Below are 13,369 nucleotides of genomic sequence, written 5' to 3' on the forward strand. Positions count from 1 at the left end.
GTGGTAACCCAGCTTCTGGTATCCTTTAAGGTGAAATGCTGGAGAATTGGCCCCTAGTAGAAAACCAGTGACATTGACTGGGATCCTCCCAAGTAATGGACACTGTCACTTCTCCAGATTTTCAAGAGAGAAGCTACTTGTAAAGTTATTCCCCCTTGTCTCCAGCCTGGAGTTCCTGACAGGTTATTCACAGGGCACACCGCTGTCATTTCTAAACTAAAGTTTCTCCAGGAAGAATTTTCCATGACCCTTGAGGGATCTCAATGCCTCCAGAGCTAAGGGGTAGCATTCAACTGTAGGTACCCAGATGAGTAGAAATGCTCACAGAATGAATCCAAACTGAGCTTTCTATCACAACCTCATTGACTGGATATAATAGAGTCAATATCTGTGTTTAAAACTGGCATTTAACAAATATAAATTGCAAAATCAGCCAACCTTGTGGCATTTATCCATTTTCTGTTCAGATTACTAAGACCTTTGTTACTGTTTTATTTGGGAGAAGAACCGGACCACTGAAGAACATACCTGTTCTGCACATAGATTTATTCAAGCAAATCTGGTTTCTTAAGGAAGCAGCTTTGTGTGTGTATTCTTATCCCTTTCCCTGAGGTCAAAATTGCATGATCTGCCCACTGAAGTCCAAATTAGAGATGGAAAGACAGGAGGAAAAAGTGCTCTCTGGTCTCAGAGGAAGCAACAACAGTTCTATGAAGCCTTGTAATCATTGACATAGTGTTTACTGTTCCAGCTGTAAGTTTAAAGGTGATGGTCAGTATACAATAAAAAAGGGGCACAAGTTTATAAAGAGACATGGCTCCACTATAGAAGTCTGTGATCTCACTCAGGTCTCAGCCCCTCCATCCCGACTGACAACCCTGATCTGCAGCACAGCTCTCTAAGCAGAATGGCTTGGCTTCTTTGGATGCTCTGTGGCATCCAAGTGCTTTGCTCCTGCATTGCTGCCCCTGCAGCCCAAGGAGCAGGGGCTGCCCTGCTGTCCCCCCGCTGTGATGACGCTGCAGTGGAGGAGGCTGCAGACCTGGCTCTCCGCCAGATCAACGCTGACCGAGAGGAGGGCTACATACTCAGCCTCTACAGAATTGTCAGCGCCCGAGAGCAGCCACAGGTAAGTCACCCTCTTGCTCAATATGTTTCTCCCTGTGTCTGTTTCTTAGAAATACCTATCTGAATGAAGAAATATCTCAAAAGGCAAATGCAAAGCTCTGTTCACAGGACTCCAGAGGCCATGTCAACTTTATGCACAGACTAGAAACAATTTCATCACACTGTGGGCAATTAGAGAGCAAATCTCAGTCATGACTCTCTGCTGCAGGCCCTTGGAATAGCTCCAGGCATCAGTTCAAATTTGATATGAAACACCACTACTCTGATTTAATTTCATTTTACACCTTCCTCCCACTGCCTTGAGCAGTTGGAGTGCAAAGGCTAGTAAGTCATCGTGTGTTTTGCACAAAAGATATGAGCACTAACAGGTGTAAACACATCCTGCTTGGGACCAAGGAATTCCTTTACAGACCTCTAAAAGATGACTCATTCTCCAGAAGAAACCTGAAACCCAGTACAAGGGCAAAAAATACACTGGAAATACCTATAGAATATCACTCACATTTCCTCAAGTATTGTATTTCTCTGTGTGTGCTTAATTTATGATGATTTTGTGCTACGATAACTGAATCTACTGGCACTAACTAGGGACAGCCTGAAATGAATTCACCAGGGCCTGCAGCAGATTAGGCACTATGGAAGCCTGCTGCTAGCATTCCCTGCAATGCCTGCTCACTTCCCATAGGATTACCTGAAAGGCTGAGCTCTGAACTCTAAAGAAAATTAGGCTTGTTGCCAGTCGCTTAAAGATTTGTGCTGGCAAGGATATGACACTTCTTCCTGCTGCTCTTACAAGGACATGGTTCCTGCAGACACACTGTGGACTCCAGCAACCCGAGATCTCACAGCTAAAGATGCTCTGCTGTGCTTTGCGCTGTGTTCTCTATATTGTCTTGCTCAGGTGACAGAATGTACCCACTAAGCAATTGGATCAGGTCTCATCAGAATTTTTGCACATGATGGATGTGAGCTGGCCCAGAAACCAGGCCTGGAGTTAGGAGCTCAGACTCCTTCCTGGGGGGCTATTTCCTACTGACAATAATTAGAGCCCCCTATGACCACCCTGGAGTGCAGCATAGTGGGTGCAGACATGCTGCAAACGACCTCAGTTATCTTCCTTCTTCTCCCTTCACCCGTGCCAAAGATATCTCAGCACAGGAGAATTTTGGTCCTTGGTTGTGATTTCTCTGTCACTCAGCTTCCTAAAGATTTAACTTTTTGCTTCAGGGCAAAAAGTTTGTTCTTTGTACTTTGTTCATCTGGGGGTTTAATTTACCTATTTACTTTCATTATTTCTTTTTTTCCCCCATCTATTATTGCATCCTGTAAATAAGGTGTTTCAAGACATTGCAATAACATACTAGACATTCTAAGCCCATTGTCCCATTGCTGCCACTGCTGGGACTTACTACATAAGGAGCAGTCAGCATTGTCAAACGTCACTGTCACAGACAGTAACAGCCTTATGCCACCTCCCATTCCTCTCAAAAATTAACAATTTTTTTTCCTCCACACCAATCAGTGGTCCTTCCTCTCACTTTCTTAAGCAGTACTGAGGATAAAAACATTTTCAAAGTTGTTTCAAATTCAAATCTGCCCTTAAGCAACCTGTGGTTCAGCTTTGCTCTAATTGAAACTAATGAGCCATCTGCTATTAACTTATATGCAAGTAGGACAGAGCTTGCTTTCATACAAGATACTCATGATTAGCTTCACTGATAGGCACTTAACCAAAATTACAAAACATGCCAAAATGTTTTATTTCTTTCCCTTGCACCAGGTCACCCTACTGCCACATCTCCTCTGGCCCCCAGGCTGCCCAGCACACGCTGCAGCTTGGCACCAGCAGTGCTGAGGAAGGGATCTTTTTGGCACTGGAAAGATATACAACTTTTTATTCAATACTAAGCAGATATCAAAAGGCCTTTGCATAACGGTTTTTTAATGAAAATTAAAATAAGGATGATTAAACCTTCAGTGATCTGCTGAGCTCTGAATAAGCCTCAAATTATCCTTTCCCCAGTGGAGGATGATACATACAGGAGCAGGTAGACCAAAAGATATGTAGATTTTGTAATAACCTTATCTGCTTATTAGAGCTGGTATTATACAAGAGACCTATAGGCAAAAAGAAATACAGTTTGGTCTGCCCTGGTTCCATTTAGTGCTTCTAAGATCAACATGCTTTATAATCAATATTCATGATGCAGCTGAGGAAACCCATCTAACACCAAACACATTTCATTATAAGAACATTTCTTCAATGAGGTGTTTGTGTGCTTTTGCCTCCAGAATACCTTAACAACCAGTTTGAAAGCTCAAGTCGCCAATTCCAAATATGAGACTCCTTAAAGATGCACATTTTTCTTGGCTATTTCTTCTTCATGGGGATAGTCTTAGTGATGGCTCTTTTCTTACAGAAGTCATATTTAAAGTTACAAACTTGTACCAAATGCTGCACTACTCAAAAACACATTTTCAGCAAATAGCAATTACTCTTTGACTGGTCTTACTTTGTGTTCACTGATTTAAGCTGTATTAGCTATAATATTAAAGAGAATTATCATCAGTATAGATATATTTATTCAGATATCTTGTATATAAACAATTATGATTAGTCCCTTCCACAGAAGGATCACTGCAGCCAGGTGTGGAGACATTGCTGTCCCGCTGCACAAACACTGCTGCACCTCAGCATGGCTCTTTGTCAAAATAACTTTTGATCTTTTCCCAGTCTTCAAAACGAAACTCATAATTAAACCTCAGGATTAGTGTAAGCAAGCCCTGAGATCTCAGTGCAAGGCATTACCAGATGACTTTATAGAGCACTTGGGGAAAAAAAATACCAAAAATAGTAGAAAGCATGAGAAGTTGCATATGTACAAATAGAACTAAGAGACAATGATAACAAAACAATTTAATCATTCTTTATATTTATTTTCTATTAGTTTTGCCCTTTCATGTTTAAAGGGTTTAATATTACAAGTGTATATGGTAGAGCTCACATAAAATCAGCATCTCACAAGTCTCTACAGGGTGTGATCAGGGTATTTTTTATTTCTTGACCTGCAGAGAACTCCAGAGCAGATACCACTTAGTGGTTTTCTAGGCAGTATGAAGACAAAAAAGTCAGCAGTACTCCAGCTTTATAGGCCCTATGGACTGGTATTAAGTCACTGTTAAACAGAAGCCAAAACTAAAGCCAAAATGACACAGATATTGGCCCCAGGCTTCCACAAGACTGTTGCCCCATTTAGTGTTTTCTCCACAAACCCACAAAATCAAGCAGGGATGAATGAACACTGCTGTCATTCAGTTTTGGTTTTTCTCCCCCTTCAGCAAAGACATCATCTCAGTCTAAACACGCCGCTAATGCTCACATCTAAGTTCTTTGGGATGTATAAATGACAGCTGCCCTCTTCCTAGCTTTTCACTAAGGATATAAATAAAACATGATCCAACGAAGCTGTATCCTTGATAAATACGCTGGAAAGGTGCTTACCCATATCTACAGTGGAAGCAGAATGAGGAGCTGCACCACACAGCATCTCATCTTCCTGCACTACATGATGTAAGCACTAGATACACAGAGCTGTACTTTTAGTCCTTCCTTGTACTTCTTGCCTGGAAAGATGTTTGGCCAAAATTTGAGCCTGAATTGCTTTGTGTGCCTTGTGCTGCAGTGAACTGAATAAAGGTTTCTGGATTTAAACAGGTCAGAACTCAAGTACTGGACGGAGGCTTTAAGTGAGTCTGAGACATCCATGTGACTCTGCAAGGTCTCTCACAGCACCCCCTGATAGCTGAGAGAGTATTTAGGCTTCTCTATCAATGCAGCCTTTGCCTCCCTACAGCAAGTGCAAAGCATCCACACTTGAAGAAGACACTGCCCTCAGAAATAAGATATTTCTCTTTCTAATGCCTACTGGGAATGTTCCATGTTAGCAGTTTTTTATTAGTTGTGGTATTTACAATCTCATTCTTATTTCAGGCAAAATAACCGACCTTTCAAATCTGATAATAAATGCAGTTGACAGTGGAAACATCAACATGTTTAGTCTCTATTCTTGAGTTCTGGTTGGTACCAGAATCAGAAAAATAAAACTGACCAAAGCACTTCTTGTTATATAAAGCTGGCTAGCTGCATGACCAAGTCTGTTCTAACAGGACCTGAACTCTGCCTGATTTGCCACTTTTGTCACAGAGAGTTTTCAGTTTTCAGGATATCTATGCATTCCACCTGTGTGTTTTCCATTTCTCCGTCTCCCCTTTTTATGAGTCCCGACTTTGATACAAAACGGGGATGTGACCCCTTTGTTTCTTGTTTTCAGGAGATCGCTGGTTCTGTCTTCTATCTCATCTTGGATGTAGTAGATACTGAATGCCATGTTCTCAGCAAAAAGTTGTGGAAGAACTGTAACACCAGACCTGCTCATTCAACTGTAAGGATTTTATTTTTCTATTTAATCTCACATATGATGAGTTACGCAGGTACTACTGATGACTGCAAAATCCCAACACTTGCATTTTTAGTGGGCAACAAAGCTTAGAAAAAAATCAAAGCCCATTTTATAATATCCACAATTTTACTCTGTGCCTTCTAATCAGTTTACAGACTGGTAAGACTTATTTTAAAAGGTGAAAATTAAAAGAAAGTTTTTGACCAGAGCTAATAAAGAGACCACACTAAATAGCCATGCTAGGACACTATTTAGAATAATGATTTACTTTTTATAGCAACCCTGTAAGAGTTTATTTTAAAGACAGCCTGTCAAGGAGGGAATAAAAGAAACACACTTCTATATAACACATGATTTTTGGTTTAATTTAATTCCACTTTTATTCCGACAACTTTGCAAAAATTGTACTGAAATAGGAGAAAAAGGAAAGCTCAGCAATTTAAGCTGCAAAGACAGAAAGGGATCCAAGACTTTTGCTACAGGTGACCAAAACTGTTCTGAAAAAGTGAAAAACACCTCTTAGAAAATGAAGAATGACAAGAAACAAGGTTCATATGAAAAAAAAAAGTTGTGATTAAATTGTCCTGGACTGCTTCTAAGGCAAATCAATTTCAACTTTTCAATGAAAAATTAGAAAAAATTAAAAAGAATTCTCCTCACTTCTTATTACAATGTTTTCAGCAGAAAAAGGGTACAAAGCATATATGGTTGATATGGCTTCAGTGAAGCCAAGAAATGCATGTCCAGAGGCCTCGAGCAAACATGTAGAAATATCTAAGAAGCTCCCAGAGAATATACTTTCAACTCTTAAATACAAAAGCACAATGGATATTAACAGGCCTGTATTTTTTTGGCCATAAAGTCAGAGATTATGTGTGCAAGGATGACCTTACTATGCCACAAAACCGATTTATGGTCCTTCCTACCACTCTACCTATGATTGCAGGGAAAAGGGGGAAGGTGGAAGACAGGTGACTGGATCCAGACACTCTGAATTACCTCTGGGTTTAAACTCTCTGGTTCCAGACACAGACCCAGCCCAGGACAGAGACCCAGGAGCACTCTATGACACTTGGGCACTTCTCAGCTGCCAGAAGAAAGGCCCTGGGCAGGACACCCAGCAGTCAAGCATTGCATCTGTATAGCTCAGAATCACACCAGGGGAGGAGCTGGCCTTTTATTTTAAAATGAGATGCTTAGAAATGTGCTTCATTGTCATTTGAGTTTTAACAGAACTTTTGCCTTGAAAAGAATTCCATGCTTGCAAGAAGAAAATTACCCACTCCTGTCTAGGTACTAGATGATCAGTAAAGGGTGCAATATTAATTGTTTCTAAATGTTCATATTGTTTTAGGTTTACGGTCAATGCAAAGCAATTATCTATATTAATCAGGCAAGAAATATTGCTCACCTGAATACTTATGAGTGCACTTTACAACCAGGTATGTCTTTAACATACTCTTTATAAAAGAACCAGAGAAGCTATTTGCCAAATAGCATTATTTAAAATTTTAAACGTAATTATGACTCTGCAGTATCTCCATTAGCTTCAGCTGCCCTGATTTTCTCAAGTCAGTGACCATAAGGCCAGGGAGGTGCTGCAGCTCAAAAGAGTTCAGTAATAACTGTTTTAACCTCTGGGACACTCAGCAGAATGTCTGTATGGGTTTTTATCCTCTGAACCAAAAAACATTTTTGTGGTTTTGTGAAAAGCAAGGAAAACCAGCAAGCCCAATGTCAAGAGGTTGAATTTTTCCTTCAGCGTCTGCCTTCACTGAAACATTTTTATGGGTCTGCAAATACATAAAGATTCAAAATTATTGAGGGGTGCAAACCGCATATTCTTACTCCAGGGGAGTGGAGGACAAGTGGGCAGGGTTGGGGGCATAGATGCATTTACAGAGACCTACACTGTCAACATGCTTTTATGGCTATGCCTTCCCTAATGACACTGTTGTGTTTGAATAAAAAGTTCCACGCAGATATATTACGTCAATATGTCCCGACTGCCCAACTGATGATTCTCCAGATAAGCCTGAATACTTGGAGACTGCTGTTCAAAGTCTTGCCAAGTTCAATAGAGAGAGTGAACAAACTCATTACTTCTCTGTCCTTAATGTCACAAGAGCTTCAATGCAGGTAAGCCAAGGTTCATCTGACTTATTTTAGCCCTCAAGAATCCTTCTATTCAGAATACTCCTGATCTGCTTGATCCAAGACTCTGATTCCATTTCTTGTAAAAAGAAAGGCTTTATGCAAAAGTCAAGATGTAGACTTGCTTCCAAAGTTCAGAAAAGCTTCACTGTTAACTCCTTCTTCTTCCACCCCATGAATTCGCAACTCCCTGATAGAAAGTATTTAAAAAAGCACAGTCATACCTTCCAATGCATACCTGTAATTCACTGAAGGAGTCCAAGCATAGTTTAGAACTAATTTTAAACTAACAGAGAGCTCATGATCTCATGGTTCAGTCCTCTTTGATTACCACAGTATCATCTAGTCTCTCTAAAATTCAGTATGTGTAGATAGCAAAACTTTGTCGATCCATCAGGTGTTACTACAATGTATTATTTAATCACTTCCATTTCCTAACTCCAATTTCAGAAATAGTAAAATGATCCTGTTCATTAAAACAACCAGAAATTGTCAATAAGACACTGAAGAGGGTCTTTGGCTATGTAGTTCTATGTGGATGCTAATTTATGACAAAACCTAAACCCATTTCCATGACGCCAATCCATGAGTTTCTAAGATTGTGCATATATAAGAAGTAAAAAATGACCAGGCAATAAAGCAACACTGGCAAAAAAAAAAAAAATTCTCTGTAACACAACTAACAGTAATGCCCCAAGTATCGCCTGTTCCTTCCAGACTTAGCAGTTTTTCGTATATTTCAAGGTCACTAGAATTCTTTATTCTTACTGAGACATGCACGAGTTCTAATTGCCACTGGCCTCTCATTTACAGTGGGTCACTGGTCCTGCATATTTTGTGGAGTTTTTAATTCAGGAGACATCTTGCTCCAAAGATGACACGGTTGCTGACCTCTCGATGTGTGAGCCGCTTCCACCAGAAGTAGCTGTAAGTACTTTTCCTTGGAGAAACACCAGTTTTCCAGATACTATGATTTCTCAGTGAAATACTGAAATTTAGTATTTATTTCCTTGGCTTTTTGCAGACAAGAACCAAAACCCACAGTCATCTTTTTATGGATCATAGCTCCATAGTGTCTTGCAACTCTTACAGACTGCTTTAGAATAGAGAAACATTTCGGCAAAAGTTCTGAATTCATACCAGAACTCCATAAGCAAAGAAAACAAAAAAAAATACTACCCAGAAAAAGAAGGAGTAGCCATCGCCTTACAAAACTGAATGAGTGTGAAGGATTTCTTCCAAAGAAAAAGACATTGACAATAAATCACAAACAATGCATGAAGAGTATATTCAGACTACAATCAGGTCAGCTAAGGAAAACCTTTAGGAACTAAGGAAAAACTCGTAAGGAAAATGAGAACATCTAAAGCCCCATCTTAAGTGAGATCCAAGCCATGATACCTACAGCCCAGTACAAACACAACTACTAGAAACAGCATCTTTTTCATGGTTTCTTGCACTAGTATGGCGTGAAATTGATTCTGTGTGGAAAATTATATTCTGTTCCACACATAACTTTCCTGCATAGGGATATTCTGCTGCAGGGGAATCCAAGCAAGCTGTTGTAGTTTGGCCTTAAGTAGCCAGCTTATTTTTGCTATTGTGTTACCTAACCCTCCTTTGCAAACACAAGGCCTTTATCAAAACACTGCCTGCCTTTGTGAGGTTGCCAATTGCAAAATAAAAGTTTGCCCAAGCTGTTTATCCCTACAAATACACTAAGAAGCTATAACTATTCAGCCTTTCATAATCACTTATTTTACAAGATAGGAGCTTAGTATCAGGGCTCCATGTGAAAAAAATGCTTGTATTTTCTTCTTACAGAAAATCGGTTTCTGCAAAGGCTCTGTAGTAAACAGTCCTGCTCAACAGTTTGTCACAACATCCTGTGAAATCTACAGTCAGCAGGTATTTCTTAATCTAATCTTAATATTGCAAGAGTAATACTCCTTTACAAAACAAGTATTGAACTTTTGAAAGCCTAGTCATTTTTAAGTTTTCTTATTCACAAAGACATGTACTTCAAGAAAGTGATAAGGCCAGATCAGGAAGAAATCTCTCTTGTGATAAAACAGGCTGTTGTTGGGGGGATAAAAACGCAATAGAGTGAGTATAGAGACAATCCTGCAGAGTGTGTTCAGAATGCTCTACAATGAAATTGTAAATCACAAAGGGAATACATGCAAGGGGATATTACTGTAGTTACACAAGTTTGATGCACCCATCTCCACTGGCACGAGAAGTAGTTACATCCGTTTATCCTTTGAGCTTCTGTTCCATAGCTGGTCTTGGAGGACTAGAGATGCAGCAGATCCTTAGTGTGAAGGGTAATCTTCATATCTGAAGGAATTTGGAATTGCTTCAATTTAGATAATGTTTATTCCTTGTTATTTAGGATCCTGCCACTGAAGAGGAAAACCAGGAAGCTCATCAGACACCTGGAAGATCCAGGCAGGATCAACAGGCTTCCCCTTCAGATGCCAATCCTTTCTCACCACACCTGGAAAAAACAGTGGGCTGGGTTAAAATTCTACCCCCTTCAAATGAGGACATCACTTTCCATAGCCTACAAGAAAGTCAAAATGAACATGAAGACAGAAAGCCAGTTCCTCCTAAGGCTGTAGGATCTGCCCACAGTCACGATGGAGAAAAGACTCAAGTAAACAAACCAGACTTGACCAAACCAGTCACTGGACCAGTTATTCTCCCTTTTCCTGAAGAATCTTCTCTATCAGATTCATGTCCAGGAGAAGCAAAGCAGGCAGAAGGCATCCTCCATCGTTTGATAACTAGAAAGCCTACCCCCAGTCTAGCCAGCGCCCACGCCCCTCAACTATCGGCAACAAAATAGCAGCCAAAATGGCCACATGCTTTTCAATTTGTGTAATACCTTCAAATAAATAAATAGTTTATTACAGTCTTCATCCTCGGCATTCTCAGCTTTATGAAAGCACAAGAACAGCTTGGGAAAAGAAATTTAACTGGGGTATTTTCCACTGGAAGTATTTGGCTTTTAATTCTCAAATTCCCCCCATCAGGCAGAGCATGAAGGAAAGGTAACTGTGGAAGATAAAAGAACTTTCAGGGCTGGGACAGCCCAAAATCATCAGAAAAAAATATCCTTGGTTGCAAAATCTGTGCAAAAGTGTGGGATGGTTGCTCCCCAAGGGACGGGGAGATGGAGCCACGTGTGACAACCAGGCTGGTGGGGCAGGGGCCTGTCCTGTGGTGCCTGAGGGAGGTGGCAGGGCACACCCAGGGATGGAAGTCAGGTCATAGGAAGGAGCCAGGTCAGCCAGGTAAGTTCAGGGGCAGGGAGGCAGGTCTGAGGTCAAGCCGTGAAGGTGAGTTAGCAAGGCTTGGTCAGGGGAGGGTGTGGTTATGGTAGCCAGAGTCAGGCACAGCCCAGCGGTCTCCCAGCAAGTCTGCACTGACCAGACAGGTGTGAGGGACACAGGGCTGCAGGTCTGGACCAGGTCTGGACCAGGTCTGGACCAGGTCTGAACTGGGTCTGAACTGGGTCTGCAGCGTCTGTGGCCAGGCACAGGCACAGCTGCGACGCAGCAGGAGCTGGACCTGGGGCAGGGGCCCCAAGCAGCCTCGGCTTAAAGCAGCTCCTGAGGGGAGTGGGGTGGGTCAGCCCTGGCTGTGGCCTCCCCCAGCAGTGCCCGGGAGCCTGTCCCCAAGGTCACCAAGGTCCCCAAGGTCCCCAAGGAACAGCCCCGATGTGCTGAGCCTGGCACTCCATACCAAACCCTCCTGGAGCAGTGACACTCTCGGGGCCTGAGTGTCACAGCATGTGACAGGGCATGAAGGGGGGACAACACTTCAGCACTGGGTAGCATTAAAAGCTTGTGAGGTTCTGCTATTTTGTGGGGAAACTTCTTAATTATAATGTGAAGACCTTAACCTAATTTTTTATTTCCCGTAGAAAACCTCAAGAAAGACTTTTTTTTCCTTAATGCTTCATACCTCACTTAAAGCACGTGGAAAAGCCTACACACATCTGAAGCCACTGCACATAATTCTGGCTGGTGAAGAATCAAATCCAGGCTATTGAGATTGTTATGCTCTAGTGAGGCTGCTGTGCAGGAAAAACAATGATTTAAAAAATCAGCCTAATTCTTTCTTGAGATAGGTCATATTAACTGCTTTATAATAAAAGCCACAGGGACACTCGGCAGCCTGCAGCCAAGAAAAATCGATTTCACTAAAGTCAGACATGGTAATTGTACTGACAAAAACAAATATAAATAAATGAGAAGACAAGAAGAAAAAGAATGAATGTAGGAAAGAAATGTCATCTGTGGCCAGGAGTACACTGATATTTGCAACAATAAGGGGTTTGTATGAGACCATAAAGCCTTTTTCCAGTTGCCACCAGATCTGTAAAACCGTTTGTTCAAAACAAAATCAATAAAATATTGTTTCTGAAGCTTTTATGATACTGTGTCATCCCTAGAGATCCCGGATAATTTCTACATTTAAAGAGCCTTCCAACAAAAAAAATTATGGTTTTGTTAAAGTATCCTGGCATTATGCATGCTGATTAAAATGTATTACTTTATTATTATAAATAAAATATAAAGTATTATTTTATTTTGAGTGGGGCCAAAATAATACTGAAATATTGTGTGGAATTATACTCACAGAAACTGTGTTTACATTTTCAGTCTGCAAAACTCTTACAAACATAAATTTGATATAAAGAAGTAATTTAATTGCTTCAAAGATTAAAATAAGCCAAAAACTGATGTGTGAAATATCAACTGAGCCAAAAATAATTCCATTTCAATCCTACATTATGAAAAATTTCAATATATTTCAGTTTCATTCATTTCAGAGCTTTCAAAATAAGATAGTTCTTGAAAAATCCTAAAATTCAAATTCTAACTAATTTTTATTGCAGTAGGAGCTCTAGATTGTGTCAGCATTCCTTTTTTCATCAAGTCGTTGAATTACAGCATCTTTTTTTTCCCTTGGAAAGTTTCACCTTTGCCAGCTCAGGTTTCTCCAGCACAACCAGCGTGTTCTCCTTCCCTGGACAGGAGCTGTTGATCTGCCATATGCCAAAATCTGGCATCCCGGGCACTGCTCCATGCCTTCACACAGAGCACCCATGGCTGCCTTTAGTGAGTCGGGGAACAGAGCACTGGGGCAACAGCCTGTCACACTTGAGGGATTTTCAAACCGCTGGGTTTGCCCCTCTTTCCAGTTAATCACCACACTTCTCACTTCTGCTGCACAGTCCTTTTTATTAACTGTTCGCATGTTGATTCTATTCTCACTGGGGCTCCATCAGTTTAATGACCATACTGAGACTTTTATCAACATATACAACCAGATTCTTCCCCTGAAGGGGCACTGGGGAAGAAATCAGCTTCATTAACTGCTAGTCACAGCCAAGAATACCCCATTTCACTCAGTTCGTTTTCTTGACTATGGCTCCTCACGGCAGTAAACTGAACAGCTGCAGTGAGTGAGGATAAATGGAGTGGAGTTGGTGTGAACATAAGCAGGGAAACTGGAAAGTCTGGATGCACAGTTTTGAGTATTCCATTTGGATACTGTGTAGCCTGTTCTGCAGATGAGGCTCAGAAATTACATTTGAATCAATAATTTCCCTA

General features: G+C 40.9%; 1 protein-coding gene across 1 annotated transcript; it reads left to right on the forward strand.

Annotated features, from left to right (window-relative positions):
* Nucleotides 1-815: 815 nt before the first annotated feature.
* Nucleotides 816-10,666, forward strand: FETUB (fetuin B). The gene is made up of 7 exons (XM_066193514.1): nt 816-1,129; nt 5,460-5,570; nt 6,943-7,030; nt 7,561-7,727; nt 8,556-8,669; nt 9,567-9,650; nt 10,138-10,666. Exons 1-7 carry the CDS (start codon nt 908-910, stop codon nt 10,591-10,593), a joined length of 1,242 nt encoding a protein of 413 aa, XP_066049611.1. The 5' UTR covers nt 816-907; the 3' UTR covers nt 10,594-10,666.
* The last annotated feature ends 2,703 nt before the right edge of the window (nt 10,667-13,369 follow it).

Source organism: Chamaea fasciata, unplaced genomic scaffold (assembly GCF_029207755.1).
Source record: "Chamaea fasciata isolate MVZ Bird 193981 ecotype frontalis unplaced genomic scaffold, bChaFas1.0.hap1 SCAF_11, whole genome shotgun sequence".
Taxonomy (NCBI): Eukaryota; Metazoa; Chordata; class Aves; order Passeriformes; family Sylviidae; genus Chamaea; species Chamaea fasciata.

What these genes read in the sequence shown, in the direction of transcription:
- FETUB (XM_066193514.1), top strand. Translation starts at nt 908, where the DNA reads ATGGCTTGGCTTCTTTGGATGCTCTGTGGCATCCAAGTGCTTTGCTCC. An exon ending in GCGCCCGAGAGCAGCCACAG is followed by an intron (nt 1,130 to 5,459) that starts GTAAGTCACCCT and finishes TCTTGTTTTCAG; the next exon opens with GAGATCGCTGGTTCTGTCTT. An exon ending in CCAGACCTGCTCATTCAACT is followed by an intron (nt 5,571 to 6,942) that starts GTAAGGATTTTA and finishes ATATTGTTTTAG; the next exon opens with GTTTACGGTCAATGCAAAGC.